We start from the raw sequence: 20,201 nt of genomic DNA on the forward strand, positions 1-20,201 counted from the left end.
TTAAAGGGTGTGATTTGAGAGCAAATAGTATTCAAGCTTTTCATTATAACTCATGTCTTCTACAAACATTCATGACATGATTCACAGGCAAACTGAAATATGCTACTGGAAATGGGCAATTTTACCAACATACACTGAGTATTTTCCCTTTTTTGCCATCTGTTTCTTCTGCGTTGGCATTTATGCCAATACCATCTGGGAGAATCTATTTTCTAACCGTCCCAAATAAGTAAAACATCTGAAAGTTGCGCTGATTTTTTTGTTTGAAGCAAAAGTATATATTTATAATACCAAAGGTGGTAGAAATAGATCGTCTACTATACTCTTGAAAAGTTAGTAGGCACGGCATGCTTTTGCAGTTTAGGGGACTGCAGTGAAATGGAAAGAAAGCTGTGCCATTTTCTGCACTGTTATCTGTACTCAGTGGTGGTATTTAGCCTGACAAGCCCTTCTTTAAAAGCAAATGATCCTTTATACATATTCATGATTCCTGTGGAGTATCCTTCTCATGACCTCTAAATTGCTAACTCATCTGCAGACACATGCAGACACAGATCCTTGATCAGAGTAAGATGTGCCGCCTTAGAGCGGCAGAGCCAACAAATGTCTATTTTTTTCAATCAAATCCAATTACCTCTTTCTTGGCTGGCAAAGCAGAGGTATGGAAGTAAGGACAAAGGGCAGGGATGCGTGAGACAGGGCAGAAATATATCCGCGAGAGGGGGAAAATAAAGTAATGAAGATGTTAAGGGAAAGTGGGAGAGAGTAAAAGCAAGTAAAGGCAATATCAAAAGGAGGAAAGGAGCGAGGAGAGAACACGTAGATGTAAAATGAGGTAAGTTATGTAAGCTGGGTGAGGATAAAACAAAGGGATAGAGTAGCAAAAGTGAGGAGTGACAATTTCAATGATATAATGTTAATCAAAGCGCCATCACAAATTTAACGACTTATAAAATGAAAGGCGAATCAATAGAGAGACAATTGGGTTTAAAAGGATGATGATTAACCTGAGTGATACATGACCTGCTGTCTGTTGATCATGTTGGCTGTCTTTTTTAAATCATATGCGCATCCCGGGCTACAAATGCAGCTCTTTCAGCAAAGCGGTGGAGCTTGCCAAGAACACTAGTGTACTCCAACTCAGTCTTTTATCTTCAACAGAACACGAGGGGAGAGTTGACTGAACCAAGGAGCTGCTGTAAAAATAATTTAATCTGTAAGAACAGTATAGGCATGGATTGAAAGTACACAAGGACCACTGGGTTTGCTGGAAATTGATGGTAACCGTGACACTAATTATGTAGGGGGAGGGATTTAACAATATGCACCCTTTGGAGGGGACTAAAATTACTCATAAAAAGGTGGAAATGTTAAAATCACCCCACATTCTCTTGGGAAATAAATCCAGTTTCTTGGTGGTAGTAAAACTAAAATGTCAGCCTTGTGTTAAAATGGTAAGTGGACTGCATTTTTATGAAGCTTTTCTAGTCTTACTGACCACTCAAAACAGCATTAAAGTGGTGGGACTAAATGAAAAAGTCAGCAGGCTTCATTGTCTGGGGACCATAAATGTTGGTACAAAATGTTATGGCAATCCATCCCATAACTGCTGAGATCCTTCAGTCTGGTTGAGTCTACCTGATCTTAAAGAAAAAGGGAAAAGACCACAACCTTGTGACGTGTGAAATTTAATGTGTTCAAATTTCAGCATCACAGAAGCCCAGCTTCCTGGTGAATGAAAATTAACCCCAAAGCTACTTGTGATTGCAAGCAAGCATGTTGCACGGCAGCTCTGTCACCACTGTGGTGTGTTAAAGGTATAGACAATCATTTTTGGAGGTTATTTAATAGAAAATTTCAATTTTACTCATAAATATGCATTTGTTAGTGGATAATTACATCTTCCAAAAACTGACAAAATCTTGTCCTCTTCACTTCAAGCCTCGGGAAGTTGGGACAAAAATGTGCAAAAACGCACTCATTTAATCCCAATATTGTTGCAATTATCTATAACCTTTACATGTGACCCTCCATCTCCAGACAGCTGAGCCAGCTAAACCACGACAGCTGGTTATAAGCTAGCTATCTCAGGCTTGAGTCTCCTAAAAATCACTCTTTGTCACTGATAGTCAGTGGGATTACATTCTCACATTGTATGTTTATTTGCGAAGTGTCCAACAACATCAGATCCACGTCAGAGGCTAACCTCAGCTAACAGAGGCTAGCAGCAGAGCTTATCCTCAACAACTCACCTCAGTATCACTATCATCGCATAGAAGTGAGCTTCTCAGACACATCGACTTGTGGACAAATAGATGTGGACACCATAGTCAGGCTTATTCTCTTCAACAATGACTGCATTTCTTCTGATTCCAAATAATCACACCAACAGTTATCACCTTCACTGCTATTCTGTCTCTCTTCATTAAAATGAAACAACCATAAAAATTATAGACTGTTCATTTATTTGTAAGTGAGCAAATTCAATCTCAGCAGGGAATCAAAAAATTATTTCCCACACTGTATCCAGACATATGGAAGAGAAACGTGTATGAAACAATGAAATAAAACACAATAACAACATTAGAATTTGAAATTTAAAAAATCAGGTGGGAAAAACTCCTGGTGGTTATTGCCCTACGTTACCTTTGATTCACCACTTGAACTTAAACACACCAATTAACATTTTTCAAACTAACTCATAAACACAACCCAGTCAGAGGCACTGTAGGGCAGCTTTTCAAAGTAAAAGAAACCTAGAGCATTATACATAGATTCATGCTAACTTTTACAGTCTTGGTTTGAAAAATAAAATACCTGAGGTAACCTCATAGCTAGTTACGGCCACTGTGTGTGGATCCTGCCTCAGGGCAGCATGGTGGTGCAGTGGTTAGCATTATTGCCATACAGCAAGAAGGTCTGGATTTGGATCTCTTGGCCTCGGGGCCTTTCTGTGTGGACTCTGCATGTTCTCCCTGTACCAATGTGGGTGTTTTACCTTCCTCCCAGTTCAAAGACATGCATGTTAGGCTCATTTATTCCTCTTTAAGTGTAAACGATAGGTAGATAAAGCACAGAATAAAGTGTACAGTATCTGTGAAAAAGTAAATGTGGGTGGTAGAGAAGAGCACAAAAAAATTCCAGCCCATTTCATTAAGTTTATGTAACAAAACTACTTGACGGGGGGTTTGACGAAGAGAATAAGAGACAATTGTCTTGTAACCAAGCCAACTGTGGTGAGTATTGTTTGGCAGTTTTGTTTTTATGAGACTAGGCTGATTTTTAAGCAGGCCTGGCTAGAAACACGAATGTATAAACAACACCGAGCTGTCTTTTGTGTGATACATGTACATGTTAACCAGCTCGATCTCAAAGCAAACAGGCACATGAGAGCGTTACAGCGTGGATCCTGCAGGGAACTTTGAGGCAGGCAAATTGCAGCACACCTATTATGATTTGAAGGAGCACTAAAATGTCTCCGTCTCAGTCTGGCAGTGTCACAGCCACTTAGGGTTTTCTGTCACCCCTGCTTTCCCCACAGACGGCCACTCCACATGTGTGCTTGTCACAAAGCGACTAAGATTAAAACTGATTCAAATTTCAAGCAGTTTTCAGGGCCTCAAACTCTGTAAAGGGGATGAAAGGAGTGTGTCCAGAAAATAAATGTAAAGGAGAGCTAATTCTAATGGAAATTTTGTGTGGTTTTGCTCCACGTCTCTTACATTTTTCTAGCACAACACTGTGGAAAAAAGGTGGGAGGTCACTCGCTGTGCTGCAAATTGACTGAGGAAACTTTAAAACAGTGAATCAACTGAAATGAGAGCAACGCCTTTAAGACACTGACGCTCCTAAATCAAAGCGAGAGGGGAAATATGGTTTTATGTGACAGATCTCTCTGAGGTTTTGGCATCATTTTTCACTTCAGCATTGTGCAGGAGTTATAACTCGACTCATTTTTTTTCTGTCTCTTCGCATGTGTCAGATTGCGTTAGTTTGCATGCCTCTGCACGGTACATTTTGTTCCATTATAAATAAGTCACAAAAAAAGTAACTCTAATGCAGCGTATGTTCTCGGAGCATTTCCTTATCTGCTGGTGTCTGAGGGTTTTATCCCTGCTGAGGAGAGCAACAGACGGAGGTGATGCTGAATGAATGCAATATGCTGCAGCTCCTGTATGTTGATATTATCTGTCAGGTATCATTACTTTTACACTGGAAACTTGGCGCTAAAGAAAATCAGCTGTGCAGCCATCCGTGTGATCCTCCAACGATCTTCTTGTTGCTTCACAATGCAGCATAAAACTTAAACGAACGCTCTGTGATTAAATGTTTCAGTCACACTTCAAAATCTATGCAGACACAAATAGATTTGATAAAACAACAAGACAACAGCATAACTGTTGACTGTTACAGTCTTGCTTAGTGTTCAGCTGCTGGTGTTGCTGAAAATAAAATGTGCTTCTTTGTGTTTAATATTTCCTTTCATTAGCTGTTCGTTTGAATACAAGCAAGTGAATGCGCACGTATATATTTAGGTACATGCTTCTCTTTTGTAAACAACACAGTTGACAACTTGACACGCGCACAGATGCTATGAAATGTTTCAGAGTCGCGCCGAATGTGGGTTTAAATTCCAAACTGACATTAGTGCGGATATTTGGGTCCCTCTCCCTTCAAATTTATGCTCATCTCCGAGTAAGATCTAACACATCTCCCAACGCAGGGAGAAAACTTTCCGACATCCTTGACATACAACTCAGTCCCCGCTGTTTTGGACTGACAAAGCAGCACTGCTGTGACAGAACAAGCGAGCGAGCTAATACGTGCCAGTCAGTTAGGCTGGATAGTGGGAGACGAGTGATTGCACTGCTGATGGAGGTAATTTTGCACAGGGAGGGGGTGCTGATAAATAACAGAATACAAATGCTTTGTGATTGATAAATACTCTGTGACAGCCCTTTGTGTCTGCGGAAAGAAGGCCACTCTAAAGCAGTAAATGACAACAAAAGCTGCCGCTGTGAAACTTTTCACAGGACGAGCCACACAGAGAAACATGTCCGCCAAAACCCGAGCAGATAAACAGCAAAAACATTTTTCCAGGAATCTTTAACCGTTTGAGGTGGAAAGTCTACATAATACAGCTTTTTGATGTTTAAGGAACTGCATTTATTCACTTTCTGTACAGCTTAACGATTTAAATTGGCCTCATGTTTTGAAATTGAATTCAAAGCTACAACCAGCTAAGACACAGCTAAGCTGTGCTAACCAGCTAGACAGTCATGATTAAAAACTGACATCAGGATTTAATGAAATCATCTCGTGACACCACAGACTAGCCAATCAGTGGCATGCAGTCTTTTGACGTCACATTTTCTGAGCCGAGTAGGTACTAGTGGAAAAGGACTAATAAGGTCCTACCACCGCATCTGTGCACACTGTGAAGATAGGAGGCCACAGGAGGGAAAGGAGGCCGAATGCAAAAGTCTTGAACCTCCTCATAATTTTTTAAAAATGTTTTGCCAAGAAAATGGGAAACGGGTGCAGCCATTAACTGGAACATGCACACACACACACACACAGTATGTAAGACAAAAACAGAGCTTGATGGTGTTTCATAGTGTTTTTCCATCCAGGTATGCTTTTACTGCTTTGGCAATGTGTTTGGGCTCATTGTCACACTGAAAAATGAAGCTGTTGCCAATCAGATGCATTCCAGATGGCATTGCATGGCAGAACAGAATCTGATGGCACTTTTCTGCGTTCATAATTCCATCAATTTTGACAAGCTCTTCAAAACCACTGGTTGAAATGCAGCCCCAAACCACAACAGAGCCTCCACTGTGTTTTACAGATTGCTGTAGACACTCACTGTTGTCTGTCTCCCTCCTGACCTCCTCTGTACATATTAACGATGATCTGAACCAAAAGTTTCAAATTTTGATTCATCACTCCATCTAGATGGGAGGCCTGCCACTTGTTATTTTGTCATCCACTTGTCCAGTTTCCAAAAACGTTTAAGGACACACTGCACACCCCGCAGAGATATGCATAGTTTCTGATCAATGACTCTTTGGGAATCACTTGTTGGAACAAAAATATGATTTTATGTCTGTCAAACTGTGTTATCTTTGGCATTTTTATTAGATTTAACTGAATAAATGGAAACAAATTATATGCTTTGTGACAGGCTGCTAGTAACAAATTGTATAAAGATTTCAAATGGGTTCTTTGCTAAGTTATCTGTCATGCATGAGTATAACAGTAGTTCATCCCTTGAGTTAAGTGCCTTTTTTATTTTTATTCTTCAGCAATCTATAGATCTGTGTTAAGTGGCTTAACAAATAAACAAATATTACTTTGCTAATGGTCAGGTTGAAGGATTGGATAATAGCAGCTACACTAAAAAAAGTTTGTAGGTTTACGAGAATTTGATCTCTAAAGGGAAACTGGCCAATACTTTATTTTATTTGTTGCTTCCCTCATATTGAACAAATATGACAAATACTTGAATTTAGCTCTTGCTAAGCTAGCCAACGAGCATTTTTCACTCTTAAGCAGAGGCAGCCTGTGATCTGCCTGAGATCGAAAATAAACGCTCTGCTGTCAGTCAGTCTCGCTTTTCGCCATGTAAATAAAATACTACTTCAAGTTAAACACAAAACTGGTCTGAAATGTCAGACTGTCATTTTTCAAGTTTTTTATTTCAAACAAAACTACATATAATAATTACTGAGGTGGTGCCAGTCGGGCGGTTAGCTGTTTCCTCCTGTTTCCAGTTGAGCTAAGCTCACTAAGGAGCACAGTCCAAAAGGCCAAGTGCATTTCAATAAACAACCAAGTAATGCTGTCTGGGAATTGGTAAGCAAGAAAATGTCATTTGGCCCAGGTGGATTCCTGTCTGTCTGGCTTATGGCATTTGGGCTCCTCTGTGCAGAAACCAATTTCCAAATCTGATATCTTTAGCAAATACTGAAGCCATAAAAGCAAAACACTTATATAGGAGTTCCAGCTATGACTGGATATGGGCCTTACTTCTTTTTTTTGCCCTTTTCTCCTAATGTTCCCATCTCTCTGGTTTACACTGTGGAAGAAATGAACAGCAATAAAGGTACCAGTTTCTTACAGAGCAAATTTGTAGCACCAAATAAATATTATCTTCACACGGATAGTGCAAGCATTCTAAAAACAGATATTTTCACCGTGGCCCCCTCATCTCAAGCCTGCCTCAAAGCATCAGTCTAGTTTTCTATCAACGGAGGCCAGCTCCGGCTGTTTAACTGACATCCTAAAAAGACCCGCTTCAAATCATCGCACCCAGAGAGGAAGGAGGGGAGAGAGATCTGAAGAGCGCCAGAATAAAATGAGAGAACACAGACAGAGGGGCCTAATGAAAAAGTAGAGAGGGAAAAATGGTGGAAGATTTCTATGCAGTGATGTCCTTGTGACATAGTAAATGACAGGGTGCATGAATTTTGCAAGCATCAGCAGCTTGCTCTGACAAGGGCATCTTAGCTCTTGTGTAATACTCCCAGGGTCTTTGAGGTGTGGCTTTCAGACATCTACAAGACCAAGTGATCACAGGGGGGTGGGGTAGTGAGGAGTAGCCTGCAGAGAATACACTAGCTCCCTGGGAAAAGGACATTAGGAGGGCAGTAAAGATGCAGAAGACGCAGGGATGGAGGTTTCACTCAGCAGGCCAACACGGGTACTGCAGTATCAGTAACAGTTACCATAGTAATCATGCTGGGGGGATGACTGCAGTGTGATCACTGTGGAAAATGAGTCAGTATTAGTGGCACGACGATGACATCTAGTGGTTGTCTGGAACTGTGAGGGCACTATGTTACCCTAAGTATGGGTGTTTTTCTTCAGGTTGTTTTTGTCCGTACATCTTTAACCCGTTGCTCAGAAGATACAAAGCTTGTGCCACACTTCAGCAACCACATCTCTGTGCAAAAGCCATGACAAGAGGGTCAGGCTGACACGCTGTGACAGGAGGTGAAAACTAATGGTTTCAAGCATGGGTAAACTATCATGTTAGCTAGCTGCAGTCTTCTTTTAGTTAGTGAGAGCCATTTATACTCACCCAAAATCTCTAAGGAATGTTTCCAGCACCTTGCACCATTGCCACAAAGAATTGAGGCAGCTCCAAAGAGATCCAACCCTGAACTAGCAAGATGTACCTAATAAAATGACAAATGAGTCTATTTCCAATGTTTTTAATCTCTACTAAATTTAATCTCTGCAGCTTCACTTATTGCCTTGAGAGTGCAGCCCTGAAGTATGAAGTTTTGTATCTCAGTAAAGAAATTTTTAGTCTTTTAGTTCATTTTTCCAAATACTGAGGCTACGTTTAGATCTGCCAGCCATCAGTGGGTCTAATCCACTAAGCAGCCTTGGCAGCTTTTCCCACAGAGAAAAGCTAAAGAAGTTTTACTAACTCTCAGAAAAACTTGATGGGCCTTGAAGCAACCTTAAGCTCTGGCGTACTCTCTCTCTCTCTCTCTCTCACACACACACACACAGGAAGAGAGAAAAAGGATAAACATGTAGGCAGAGGGATTCATTCAGGGTTTTTGATCAAAGTGGGAACTCTGAACCTAGACACACCCTGACAATTTAAATTCGAGAATTGCAAGATAGCCCCACACAGTCCACTGTTCAGCTGTACTAAACACATGACAGTGCACTGCTGATTTTAAGCATCAGGCTGACTGATTTAATTTAATCTTCCTTAAGCACATAACATGAGATAAATGACAGGATAAAGATTGCAGACTTTCAAAACTGTAGCCGGACACCTTTATTTTTAGATTTTTTTGAGTAAATCACTATATTTAGTTTCTCAGTTGTGCTGCAACAAACAAGCAAAGACTTTTATTTACTTTTACAAACCCATAGTCCTAGTTTTCCTAGGCATAATGGTCAAATCAAAAAACTTTATCATAATGAATAAATCATCATCATTTGTAGCTAATAAATTTAAAAATAAAAGCCACTGGTATTTCTTTTAAAATATTCTTCATCAGAGTTTACAGACGTTTTCATTGCTGTGACAAACTAAGTCTACTTCATGATTCAGTAGCTTGTAGAATCGCCTTTATCAGCAACAATTTGAAGTAACTGTTGTCTGTATGAGTTTATCGATCACAATCACATCATTGTGGAGGAATTTTGGCACATTCTTCCTTAAGTGCTGCTTCTCTTCTTCTTGGCTTCATTTATGCACAGCTCTCTAAGGTCAGCACTTTAATCAGGTTGAGATCTGGACTTTGACTGGGACATTTTTTTGTGGTACAGCCATATTGCTGTAGATTTGTTGCTGTGTTTGGGATAGCTGTCCTGTTTCATGACTCAGTTTCAGTGACCTTTACCTGCTGGACAGATGGCCTCACCTTTGACTCTAGAATATCTGCTATGCAGAGAAGTTAATAGTTGACTCAATGACTGCAAGGCGTCCAGCTTCTGTGGTTGCAAAACAAACTAGTGCTGTGCAATATTGCAGATTTTGCTATGATCTGATACGAGGTAACTACAGGGCCAGTATTGCAGATACCGACACCGAACTTATAAAAGGCAGCCTGTGTAGGGGAGTGTCATGATTTTTGACATGAATTATCATCAATTTGCAAATTCTGAACACATTTTAATGAACACTGAATCACTGTGATTTTACTTTCCATGATAATTAGTTAATACAACAAACAAACCATTCAGCTTTTCATGAATGATGAAACTTGGGTCAACTTCTGTTGTTTAAATCTCAATTATCACATAAAGGTTCAGACATTTTTCACAGTGCAATGAACTTAGGGGATAGAAACAAAGTACCAATACTATCATGCTAGTCTCGATCCAGTACCAGCGTTGATGTCAATACTATAGATATTTAGATTGATCTGCCCAGCTCTAAAACAAACCCAAATCATCAGCCTCCACCACCGTGACTAACACTTGTATGGGGTGTTTGAGCTGATGTGCTGTGTTTCCGGTTCACCAAACATGATGCTGTGCATTATGGACAAACATCTCCACTTCGGTCTTGTTTGCTTCAGAAGTCGTGCTGTTTATTCTGATGCTTTCTCCTTGCATCCCTTCCAGACAACCCACACTTGTTCAGTCTTTTTTCTAATCGTACCGTCATGAACTTTAACATTTAACATCCTAACTGAGGCCTGTAGACTCTCAGATTAAGCTTTTGAGTTTTCTGCATTTTCTGTTACATTTTCAAAATGTAAACTCATATCATATTTAAAGATTAAATAAAATAAGGTTTTCTTATAAAATAAAAACCACATGTTGTGGCAGAGCTAATTTAAGACTGGAAACTGGCTCTATGTAGTGATAAAAATAAAAACGATGGAAGTTCATTCTTACATTAGCTTCATTTTGATTCTGAACAAATACTGACTTGCTCTTCTTCAGGCAAGCAGTGCCACAACGTTCGATCAGCTTCCATCTGTTTGCAATTCACCTCCACATCTGTTAACAAGATAAAAAGGCTTTGAAAAATCAAACAACAGTGTGGAACTTCCTTTCTCCTATTAAGCAACGATTTAATGCATGTACTGAGTTATAGAGGCTGTGTAGTGTGATCCTTCTGTTTTTACAGCATTAAAAAAAACAACAAAAAAACACAGACTTCAGACCACTAGGCCCTTCTTTGATCTTTCTCTCCGTTTCTTAACAGTCTTCTGGTTGCTGCACCTCTTCTTCTTTGCTTCTACTTCTGGGTCAAAATCAGAGTCACTGTCACCGTTTGGTCTCCTTCCCATTGTCTCCTCTTCCTCCTCTTCTTCTTCCTCCTCCTCCTCTTCTGTCGAGTCAAAGGATAAATCACTACCTGACTGCTTGTCTTCGCTCTCCTCATCACCGGAGCCTGTTTTCTTTAACTTCTGCACCTTTGATTTTGGCGTTTTAGCCTTTGAACACTGGCCTTTAATTTCCCCCGCTGCTCTTCTCCTCGGCCTTCCTCTAGACCTGCCCGTGCTTCTCCTTTTAGTTTTCGGCTTCATTGATCTCTCCTTCTGAACCTTCTGTTTTACTTTCACACTGTCATACTCAGAGTTCACATCTCTCTTTTTCTTGTTCCCCTTAGCATCATTTGCCCTTTTATCCATCTGCTGAAGTCCAGAGCTGGACGTGTGGTAACGTTGGACGTGACTCTTCAAGCTCACGTTGTGGTTGAAGCACTTGTCACAGAGCTGACACTTGTACGGCCGCTCCCCGGTGTGCAGGCGCATGTGGGACTTCAGGTGGCTCGTCTGGTTGAAGCCACGCTGGCACACCGAACACTTGTACGGTTTCAGCCCTGTGTGCACAACAGAGTGCCTCCTGAGATGATGTATGTCCTTGAATTCAATCCCACAGACTCCACATTTGAACTCCCTCGAGACTCTGTGCTTTGCCAGGTGGCTCCGGCGTTCTTTACTGGTGGCGAATGTCTTTGGACAGTCGGGACATTTAAAGGGATCTTTTTTATCCTGGTGGGTCAGCTCGTGTCTAAATTTGTCCGCCCTGGTTTTGAAGGTGACATAGCAATACTTGCAAGGATGCTCGTACGTTTCATCGTGGATTTTGCTATGATTTCTTAGCTCAATCTCAGAAACGCACCTTTTCCCGCAGATATTGCAGGAGTAGGGTTTTATTTTGTGCTCGCATGTGTGAGGCTTCAGGAAGAGGAAAAAACGTCCGCACTCTGTGCAGAGCTCATTAATTTCGAGGCCACCCGGGGATTCAAAATCTTCCTCTTCGCCTTCATCCTCGGTTTCCTCCTCAGACTCCTTTGTGAGCTCGTCAGCCACCAAAAGTTCCTCCGTGGGATTCCAGTCCCCATCTGAACTCATCCCACCTCTATTGCATTCCTCTTCGTCGTCTGAAGGATCGCTTTTTTCATCGCTAAAAGTGACGGCCTCAGACGAAGCTGCAGCGGCGCTGTCGTCTCTTAGCGCCGACTGTGAATGAGACAGTGACAAGAATGGCAACGTAGCATTTGGGAAACTTTTTCAAGCCTGTACAGCAAAGAGTATTCATGAAAAATGACTAAGACAGAGGTGCAAGCAAAGGACAAAGTATCATTTCTATAAGTGCTTTTTTAAAAACTGCAATTCAGCAAAAGCGCCGGCAAAGACACAAAAAACAGAAAACACAGATAATTTTTTGTTCCAAATGGAATAATAGAGAGGCACAATTTGTAACTTTCTGAGAGAATTATTACTTCTGAGAGCCAAACAAATTAAACGCATGTATGACTCTCAATCCCAATAAAAGTAGTTTGATTAGATTGTGAAGTGGTGTGAGATCTTGAGAGTTGCTGTTTGCACCATCACTTCTGAAGAAACTCCCAGAGGCCTGAGTAATTAAACTAAGTGGGAAGCTCCTATCATGACTACATGAAGCTGGCTCCAAAAGTGAGTCAATCCCTGTCATGTCTTAAGTTAAAATACCCGGCTTTAGAGCATTCAAAATAATTTTACAGACTGCTACCAAAACAGTTTTGATCTCTATGGATAGTTTTCTCGTTTACAACATCTGTAAGTGGGAGAATTTTTTATAACTAATCCATGTGAATAGTAGGGGTTAGGGGCATGGCCACTTTGATTGAGTGTGCTGACACAGGCAGCTGTAAACCTGTCGGCGTCTGCATTGGCCTCTCCTCTGCTAAATGGAGTCACTGTATTGGGCCTCTCAGTGTGTTTGTGGTCTGTGTGCGTGCCTTTTGGGGCTTCCTTAATGGAGCGCCTACTATATCCTGTTGTATGGTATAATCCATCCAAGAAGTCTGTACTTCAGTTTTTATGAGTGAAACACAACTATTGTTTTTGGTTACTGTTACATTGTGTCCATTTTGAAGGACATGTAGGATGCTCTAGTCAGCTGTTTGAATACACTTTTTTTTAAAAGACTAGCTAAAATAAGCATCTCAATTAATATCATTAAGAATTACCAATGCAATCCAAACCATAAGACAACCACAAGATAATGCGTGACATTACAGTGGTTACAGCTATCTTTTATTAACAGTCTATGATATATAATGAACATATGTCATACTGAACTTTTTATGAGCCAAGTCCAATAAACACACTGCAAACTTCTCTGATGACCAAGTTTTCTTTAGTACAAAGTAAATCAGGTTAAACCTACCAGCTGGGTCTCTGGAGTTCCCTCTGTGCCTCTTGTTAGGCATCCATCTTCAGCGGCAGGGAGAGGGGCACCGACCTGACTATTCCGCTTGTTTTTGTACTCGCACTTATGGCATCGTTGTTTCAAGATGATGAGCTCCCCATAGGTTACTTTCACCGCCTGGAGTTTTCCTCCACATGTTGGGCACTTTTGGCCAAACACCTTCAGGAGGCAATTTTCATTCACCATGTATTTGTCGTTCTGAAGTGCAGCCCTGAAACACAAGAAGAGTACAAACAGTCAGACCCTTCATGATGTCACATCTTCAAACATGCTCAGAGATGTGGAACTTACAATTCCTGGTTTGAATCTTTGTCTGGAGTTTCAGGAGTGAGAGCATCTGAAACATTATGGGGACAGGCTTGAATACAACACTTTGTCACACTTTAGATTTTTAATGGTGTGATATGGACACTTTCTTACCTCTCAAGGGGAGTTCTGTTATTTCAGGGGAGCAAGTAGAGCTCTTACATAATTCTAGGTCATCACATTGACTATCTGCATCTGTGGTGGCAACAGGTTCCTACACAAAATCACAAAAAAACAAACAAACACCCAAAGCTTTCAGTCAAACAAAGCCACAAACAGTTAACAAGCATGCGTTTTTTGTCTATACCCATCAATGTATGGATAAAAGCATCCCTTAGGTTGGCTTAAGGGAGAAACTACTCATTTGCCTTCACACTCTCTGGGCTGCAATTCATGGTCAACTGTAAGGTGGCCTGGTCTTGTAGCTGCAAAACAAGCCCAACTCATCGCCCCTATACTGCCGTGCTTGACAGTTGGTATGAGCTGTTTGTGCTGATGTTTTGTGTTTGGTTTTTGCCAAACATGGTTTTGCCAACCTAAGCCATGCTGTCATTTTCTTTTGAGAGAGAAGAGCTTCTCTTCTGGCGACCTTTTCAAACAAGCCATACCCATTCAGTCTTTTTCTAATTGGACTGTCATAAACGTTAACAATTAACATGATGACTGAGACTTGTAGAGTCTGATCTGCAGTTTATGAACATTGCGTTGTCTGACACAAGGGTGAATTTGCTGGGACGTCCACTCCTGGGAAGATTTGCAACTGTCTTGAATGTTTTCCACTTATCTCACTCTAGAATGAAGGACTTTTGATTGTTTGGAAAGTAGCTAAATAGCGCTGTTTCACAGGGCACAAAAACAAATGGGCCAGGATTACTGACCTTAACTGAATAACTTTCACAGTTATAAGAAATACATTTAAATGGAATAATCATACTTGCATTGAGTCTCACAGAAGCATTGTCTTGCTTTAATATGTCACTATATAAACTTCATACATGAATGATGAAAGCAATGACTGTGTCATTTTAATCAAGTTCTATCTTTATAATTTATCTGATTATAAATGACTTCTGTTGAAAACTGAATTAAAATAACTGTATATTGTATGACAGTTGGTTTCTATGACTGCCTTCAAGCCAGCCCCAACCTTGGTTTGGGGTTGTGTGTTGATATTACGGCAAGGGAAACTGAGAACGGATTTCAAAGTAAAATTGCTCTTCAAGTGACTGATTTCAACAACCAAAAAATCTAGCCTGTCATTGATGAAATAGAAATAATAAAACACAAAACAATACAAAAATGTACGTGAAAAAAAATCAAATTGCAGATAACAGAAATATTGAAATATGATAAACTTGTCTTAAAATAGCCACGCTTAGAATTACAATTCAAACGACGTGTAAAGCCATTAAAAATAGATTATGTCACTTAATATACTTTAGAATCTCGACAGTATTCATATACGCAATATCTATTGATGTTGCTGATCTTTAGTAAAATCAGTCTGTGGAAGCAAATGTTTCCTTCTAATAGATGGAAAGTGGAAAAAATAAAGTCTCTTTACTTTGAAATACAAAATCAAACTGACTTACTGATTGATATTGACTGAGTAACTCGATAAGGGTGTGTACTGTGGATCTAAAATAAAATTAGTCTGTGGAAACAGGACGTTCACCTGTAATGGCTGTTCACGACTTAAAATCTTAATCAAAAAAATAAATCAGCTTTTATTATTTATGTTTAATTTTGAAATTAATTCATTTTGGTATTAATGCCAGACTAAACGTGTGGGCTAACATAGAAATCACATTCATTTGAAAGTCGCTTTTATTTTGTAAACACGTCTCAGTTTCTCTTTCCGTAATACACAGTATATAGGTTTATCGCAAAGCAACGTGGAGGCTGGCTTGGGAGCAGTTTTTTAAAGATCCGGTGAAGTGCTGATAGGGCAGCAACAGGTGATCCCTCAGCTGACACAGCAGACTCACCTCATCCTGTGGGCTCTCCACGGGTTCCTCTGGCTCTGTGTTGACCCACAGTGAGGGGACAGCACCGGGCTTCAGCTGCACCGAGCCACTCAGAGCCAAGCTCACGAAGCAGTCATCTGTGAAGTGTTCACTGCAAATAGTGATATCAGTCCAGGACGATTCTTTAAGTCGCTGCTTGTTGACTTCGAACAGAAACAGGACCCACTCCAGTCTCCTCTCTGGGTCCTCTGGTAGCCTGAACCGCTGCACATTGTGTCGCCACGAATCACAACCAACGACGGAGCACATGCTGGGCTACAAATGTGACCCTCCGGTTGTAGAAGTGGTCGGACAGCGTTACATTTTAACGCTCGCTTGCTGTAGCTGCCACATTTTAACATAAACAACAATGGCAGGCTAATGGCTAAGTAAGCGAATGTTGTGCTAACAGAACTGGCGTGGCTCTCTGGCTGGGTTCGCTTGGTTTGTCGACCAGCGTATCCCGGCTTAACAAGTAGATGACGCTGGCATTTATCGTCACTAAGGTAGAAAACTTGCACAGCTTCACAAAGAGGGGCGCGTTTTTTCAGCGTCACATTTATCACTATCGGTATTATTTTGTTATTACTATTAATAATAATAGTAGTAGTTCAAGTACGACATACTGCCATAAAGTGTTTTTTAAAGAGGCCCTTCTGAAAGATTTTTATATAATGATTTACTAGCCAAATAAAAGTAATACAAAGACAACATGTCAAATTGTGAAACTACATATTTAAAAAAATAAAAGTTTATAGATGCTCAAATCATATCTAAAACCAACACATAGTTTCTAAATAATTGCGACGACTAATTTGGAAAGCTCTGCATCCCTGAGTCAGTGACAGGTGAGTAGGAGGAGAAAACATATCTTTAAAAATATATATATTATAAGCTCCGCACACTGTCTCGCTTACCATTATTTTTTATTAAATTACAACATTCAGTCCAAGTGACCTTCATCAGGTACAATGAAACTAAATAAGTGCGACAGGAATAGGTTTACCATTGGGTTGCATCAGCTTTATTTTGACAAGAGACTGGATGTCTACACGACTGGGAGTCAACTGTTTTCAAAAAGGTCTGTTTTAATGTAATACCTTATCTGATTGTCCTAAATTGCCTCAGACATATGCCCTCCATACGATAATAATTAAAAAGACTAAAACCAACACTGGAGCTATTGAAAAAACTAAAGTAAAACTAAACATTTTCAAAGGAAATGAATTTTAAAAAGTAATCAGAAAATAGAAAACTGTAATAACTGGTATGGATGTAGTACAAGTGGCCTTTATGGCAAGTAACACTTCAAGTTATTACACAGCATTTCTAATATGGATGTAAAAGCATCGGATATTTCCAGTGTAAAAGCACATGTGGAAAACAGTCTGGTCCTGTGTGAAACTGTTGCATGCCCCAGGAGGATATTAGTTTTTTCTTTGTGAAATAATGCCTTCTCTGTCCTGATTGGGTGCTGCTGCCTGAATCAAGTCAATCAACAATCAGCAGAGCCCTATATAATGTCTGTGCAGCTGTGTTTCTGGGCCTTCTTACATGTCTTTGATTTGTATTTTTAGCCTTATGTGACTTTGTTCAGACTGCCTGTAGGGGAAAGCTGCCTTTGTAATGTGATCCCTTGTTTTCTACTGTTTATGTGCTGGTTAGGTTGGCTATCTTTGTATGTTTTGTTTTGTTTGGCATTAGGCAAGTTCCTTTTATTTTCTGTTAGTGATGTTTTGTTTGTTATGTTGGGGTTAGCTCTCCCTTGAGTTAAATGTCAGTCTGAACCAAAGTTTTAAACTAGAAGAAAATAAACCTTTAAAAAATGCCATCTTGATTCCTCGTTCACTATTTTAACTTTATGTTATTCTCTCCTATCCCCTAGGCTAGCCAGGGGACGTAAAAGACACATTAAATTGTGTCTGAATAAATCATTAGCTCAGTATTTTTAGTTCATTGTTTCCAATATCCTGATTTGTTGCTGGTCTTACTACTGTTTTTACTATTGGACTTTTTCCTTTTTTTCAGCTGGGTCAAAGTCACAGTCAAATTTTTTTTCTCCCACTAGATCTCCTTTTGCTTCATGTCTTCCTCCTCCTTTTCCTGCTCCTCCTCGTCCACAGTCACTCTGTCCCATTAGCCAGAGCACCACCAGCGTTGCCATTTTTCTGTCCAGGAGTCGCCGTGTGATAACAGTGGATGTGATTCTTCAAGCTCACGTTGTGATTGAAGGATTGATCGCAGAACTGACACTTGTAAGGCCTCTCCCCTGTGTTCAGGCTGGCACACCGAGCAACTGTAAAGCTTAGCTCCTGTGTGCACTGAAAAATGTCTATGGAGAGAATAACCTTGGCTAAAGTTCATCCCACAGACGTGGAACTTTACCATTTTGAGACTTCTGTGAACTTTCATGTGGACTTTGTGCTTCTTATTTGTGGCAAATGCCTCTGAACCGTCTGGACATTTGTAGGGCTTTTCTTGAGTTTTGTGGGTCTGCCCATGAATGCATTTGTCCACTTTTGTTTTGAATGCAGCGTACAGTACTTGCACCAATGCTCGTAGTTTCCATCGAGAATGCTTTAATGAGAATTTAGAAACACCCAAGTTGGAAACTTGCAAGTCACCACAAATTTACCAAATATGCAGAGTTAAAAAAATTTTTTTTTTATCTGGAATATAATGAAAAGTGTCACAAATAAAAGGAAATGCAGAGGCACCACTGAAACCCAAGCTGGAAAAAATATGCATGGACGGACGCTTTTCGAGACACTGTAATTATCCCTAAAGTACTTATCAGTCAGACCCCCGAAGCAGAACATTTTCTGAAGAACAGCTGCATGATTTATGGATCTTTGCAGTTGAAACACTTTCTCACAAAAATGCTTAAATATGCACATATAGCACTTCTGAGTGATAGTGGTTTGGAACACATCCAACTCCAAAGTTGGCTTTATTAGACACACAGAAGGAGCAGATTTACCTGGAAGCAGCTGACAGCAAGTGGGATAAACATGCATGCAAACCACCATCATATATGACAGTAACTTGACAATGCATTACTATAGGATTGTAACAGAATATAACATGGGTACTTTGCATCAGCCATCCATCAGTTTTCTTAACTGCTTATCCAACTTTTAGTAGCAGGGGAGCTTAAGCCTATCTCTGCTGTCATACCTACAGCCAATTTAGAATAACTAGCTGAGGTAGCAAAGCTGTCTTTGGCCTGTAGGAGAGAGCTGGAGTATCTTGAGGAAGCCCATGCAGGCACAGGAAAAATGTGCAAACCCCACACAGAAAGGCTCCAGGCAAATGTGAGGCTCAAGCCAGCATCCAGGAGTTTTACAGTTAACTAAAACTAGATGTGAAAGGCTATTTGGGTTAACTTGAGAAGTCAGAAATTAATCAAGTGTAACATTAACTGTATGCAGTTTTTTGGCCTTTTCCACCCGATAGGTGTAGTCGCATTAAGGACATTACTGCTTTAAGATGAAGAGCGCTCCATGGGTGACCTTATCCCTTTAACTTTACATGTACTGAACAGCTGGAGGCGTTTTCATTCACAAAAAACTTCCCTCTCATCTTTATACATGCTAATCTTAAAAGAAAATATTGAAGCCAACTGGGAAGCATTAAACCTGCATTCTATCTCAAGGCCACCAGATGGCGATACTTGAGGCCGCAAAAAGACTTCTGATTGAGTATCTGCAGACGTGTGACCACTAACCATGTTACCTGAACTTATCTGTTATTTTGAACACATGACAATCATGGTGACGATGTTGGATCAAATGAATAACACACTGGACACAGACCTGCAGACTGGTCAGTGTCCCCAAACTAACTGTTTCTAAGGAAAAAGGTGCATTTCCCAACTGGTAATACACCTCTGTGTGATTGCTTTGGTAACCAGCATAGTTTGTATGAAACTGACTGACTTTTCTACAAATACTGGCCAGCTGCTCTTTGAGCTGCAGTGAATCAGTCAAAAGCGTGACACAAATCAGTAATGAGATGGTTTGCCTTTAAAGAAGCAGATGCTCTTTTCGAAACATGTCAGCTGCAGCTCTGAGGCACAACTTTTACTATGAGGGTGAACCGTCTCTATTTCTGGTTTATGTCATACTTTCTAAATTTTACTACTGCTGGCTTACAGATTTCTGTCCATACTGGCTGAGTACTTGCAGACGAACGTGAGAAACTACAGCCTATTTGCTAGCAGCTAAAGCAGTCACTAAGTTCTTAGTGTAGGAGCTTCTTAACCATTTTCACCCAGTGACAGCTAATAACCTCCAGGGACCACTGGCAATCATTTTGGGAACACACACTTTTCCCGTCTCTTCACTCTTCTCCAGAGACGACTGGTAACACAACTGATCACAGAGCACATTTTCAGTTTCTTAAACCTCTTGCACACCTTTATAAAACCTTAATAACACCAAAACGTCAACTGGGTCAGCAGTGATAAGCTGCCGTGCCTGTTGCCGTAGCAGCGAGAGCTTGTGGGCGGGGTTTTAATGGTGGGTTCGAGTGATTTGTTGTCTGGAGTACACCGGCCAGTACAGGGCTCAATCAATGATTTTATAGAATTGTTTTAATATATATATAAAGCAGATGTTTACAATCATTGGGCCCAATGGGCACTCACTGGACACTTCATTTGGTACACCTTACTAATAGTCGTGGCATAGATTCAACAAG

General features: G+C 40.4%; 1 protein-coding gene across 1 annotated transcript; it reads right to left on the minus strand.

Moving 5' to 3' along the window:
- Positions 1 to 9,284: 9,284 nt before the first annotated feature.
- Positions 9,285 to 15,944, minus strand: LOC102081674 (zinc finger and BTB domain-containing protein 49). Its single transcript, XM_005476293.4, has 5 exons — positions 15,483 to 15,944; positions 13,609 to 13,708; positions 13,480 to 13,525; positions 13,147 to 13,399; positions 9,285 to 11,954 (listed from the first exon to the last, which is right to left on the minus strand). Exons 1-5 carry the CDS (start codon positions 15,768 to 15,770, stop codon positions 10,644 to 10,646), a joined length of 1,998 nt encoding a protein of 665 aa, XP_005476350.1. The 5' UTR covers positions 15,771 to 15,944; the 3' UTR covers positions 9,285 to 10,643.
- Between the last annotated feature and the right edge of the window lie 4,257 nt (positions 15,945 to 20,201).

This window comes from Oreochromis niloticus, linkage group LG18 (genome assembly GCF_001858045.2).
Source record: "Oreochromis niloticus isolate F11D_XX linkage group LG18, O_niloticus_UMD_NMBU, whole genome shotgun sequence".
NCBI classification, from domain to species: Eukaryota; Metazoa; Chordata; class Actinopteri; order Cichliformes; family Cichlidae; genus Oreochromis; species Oreochromis niloticus.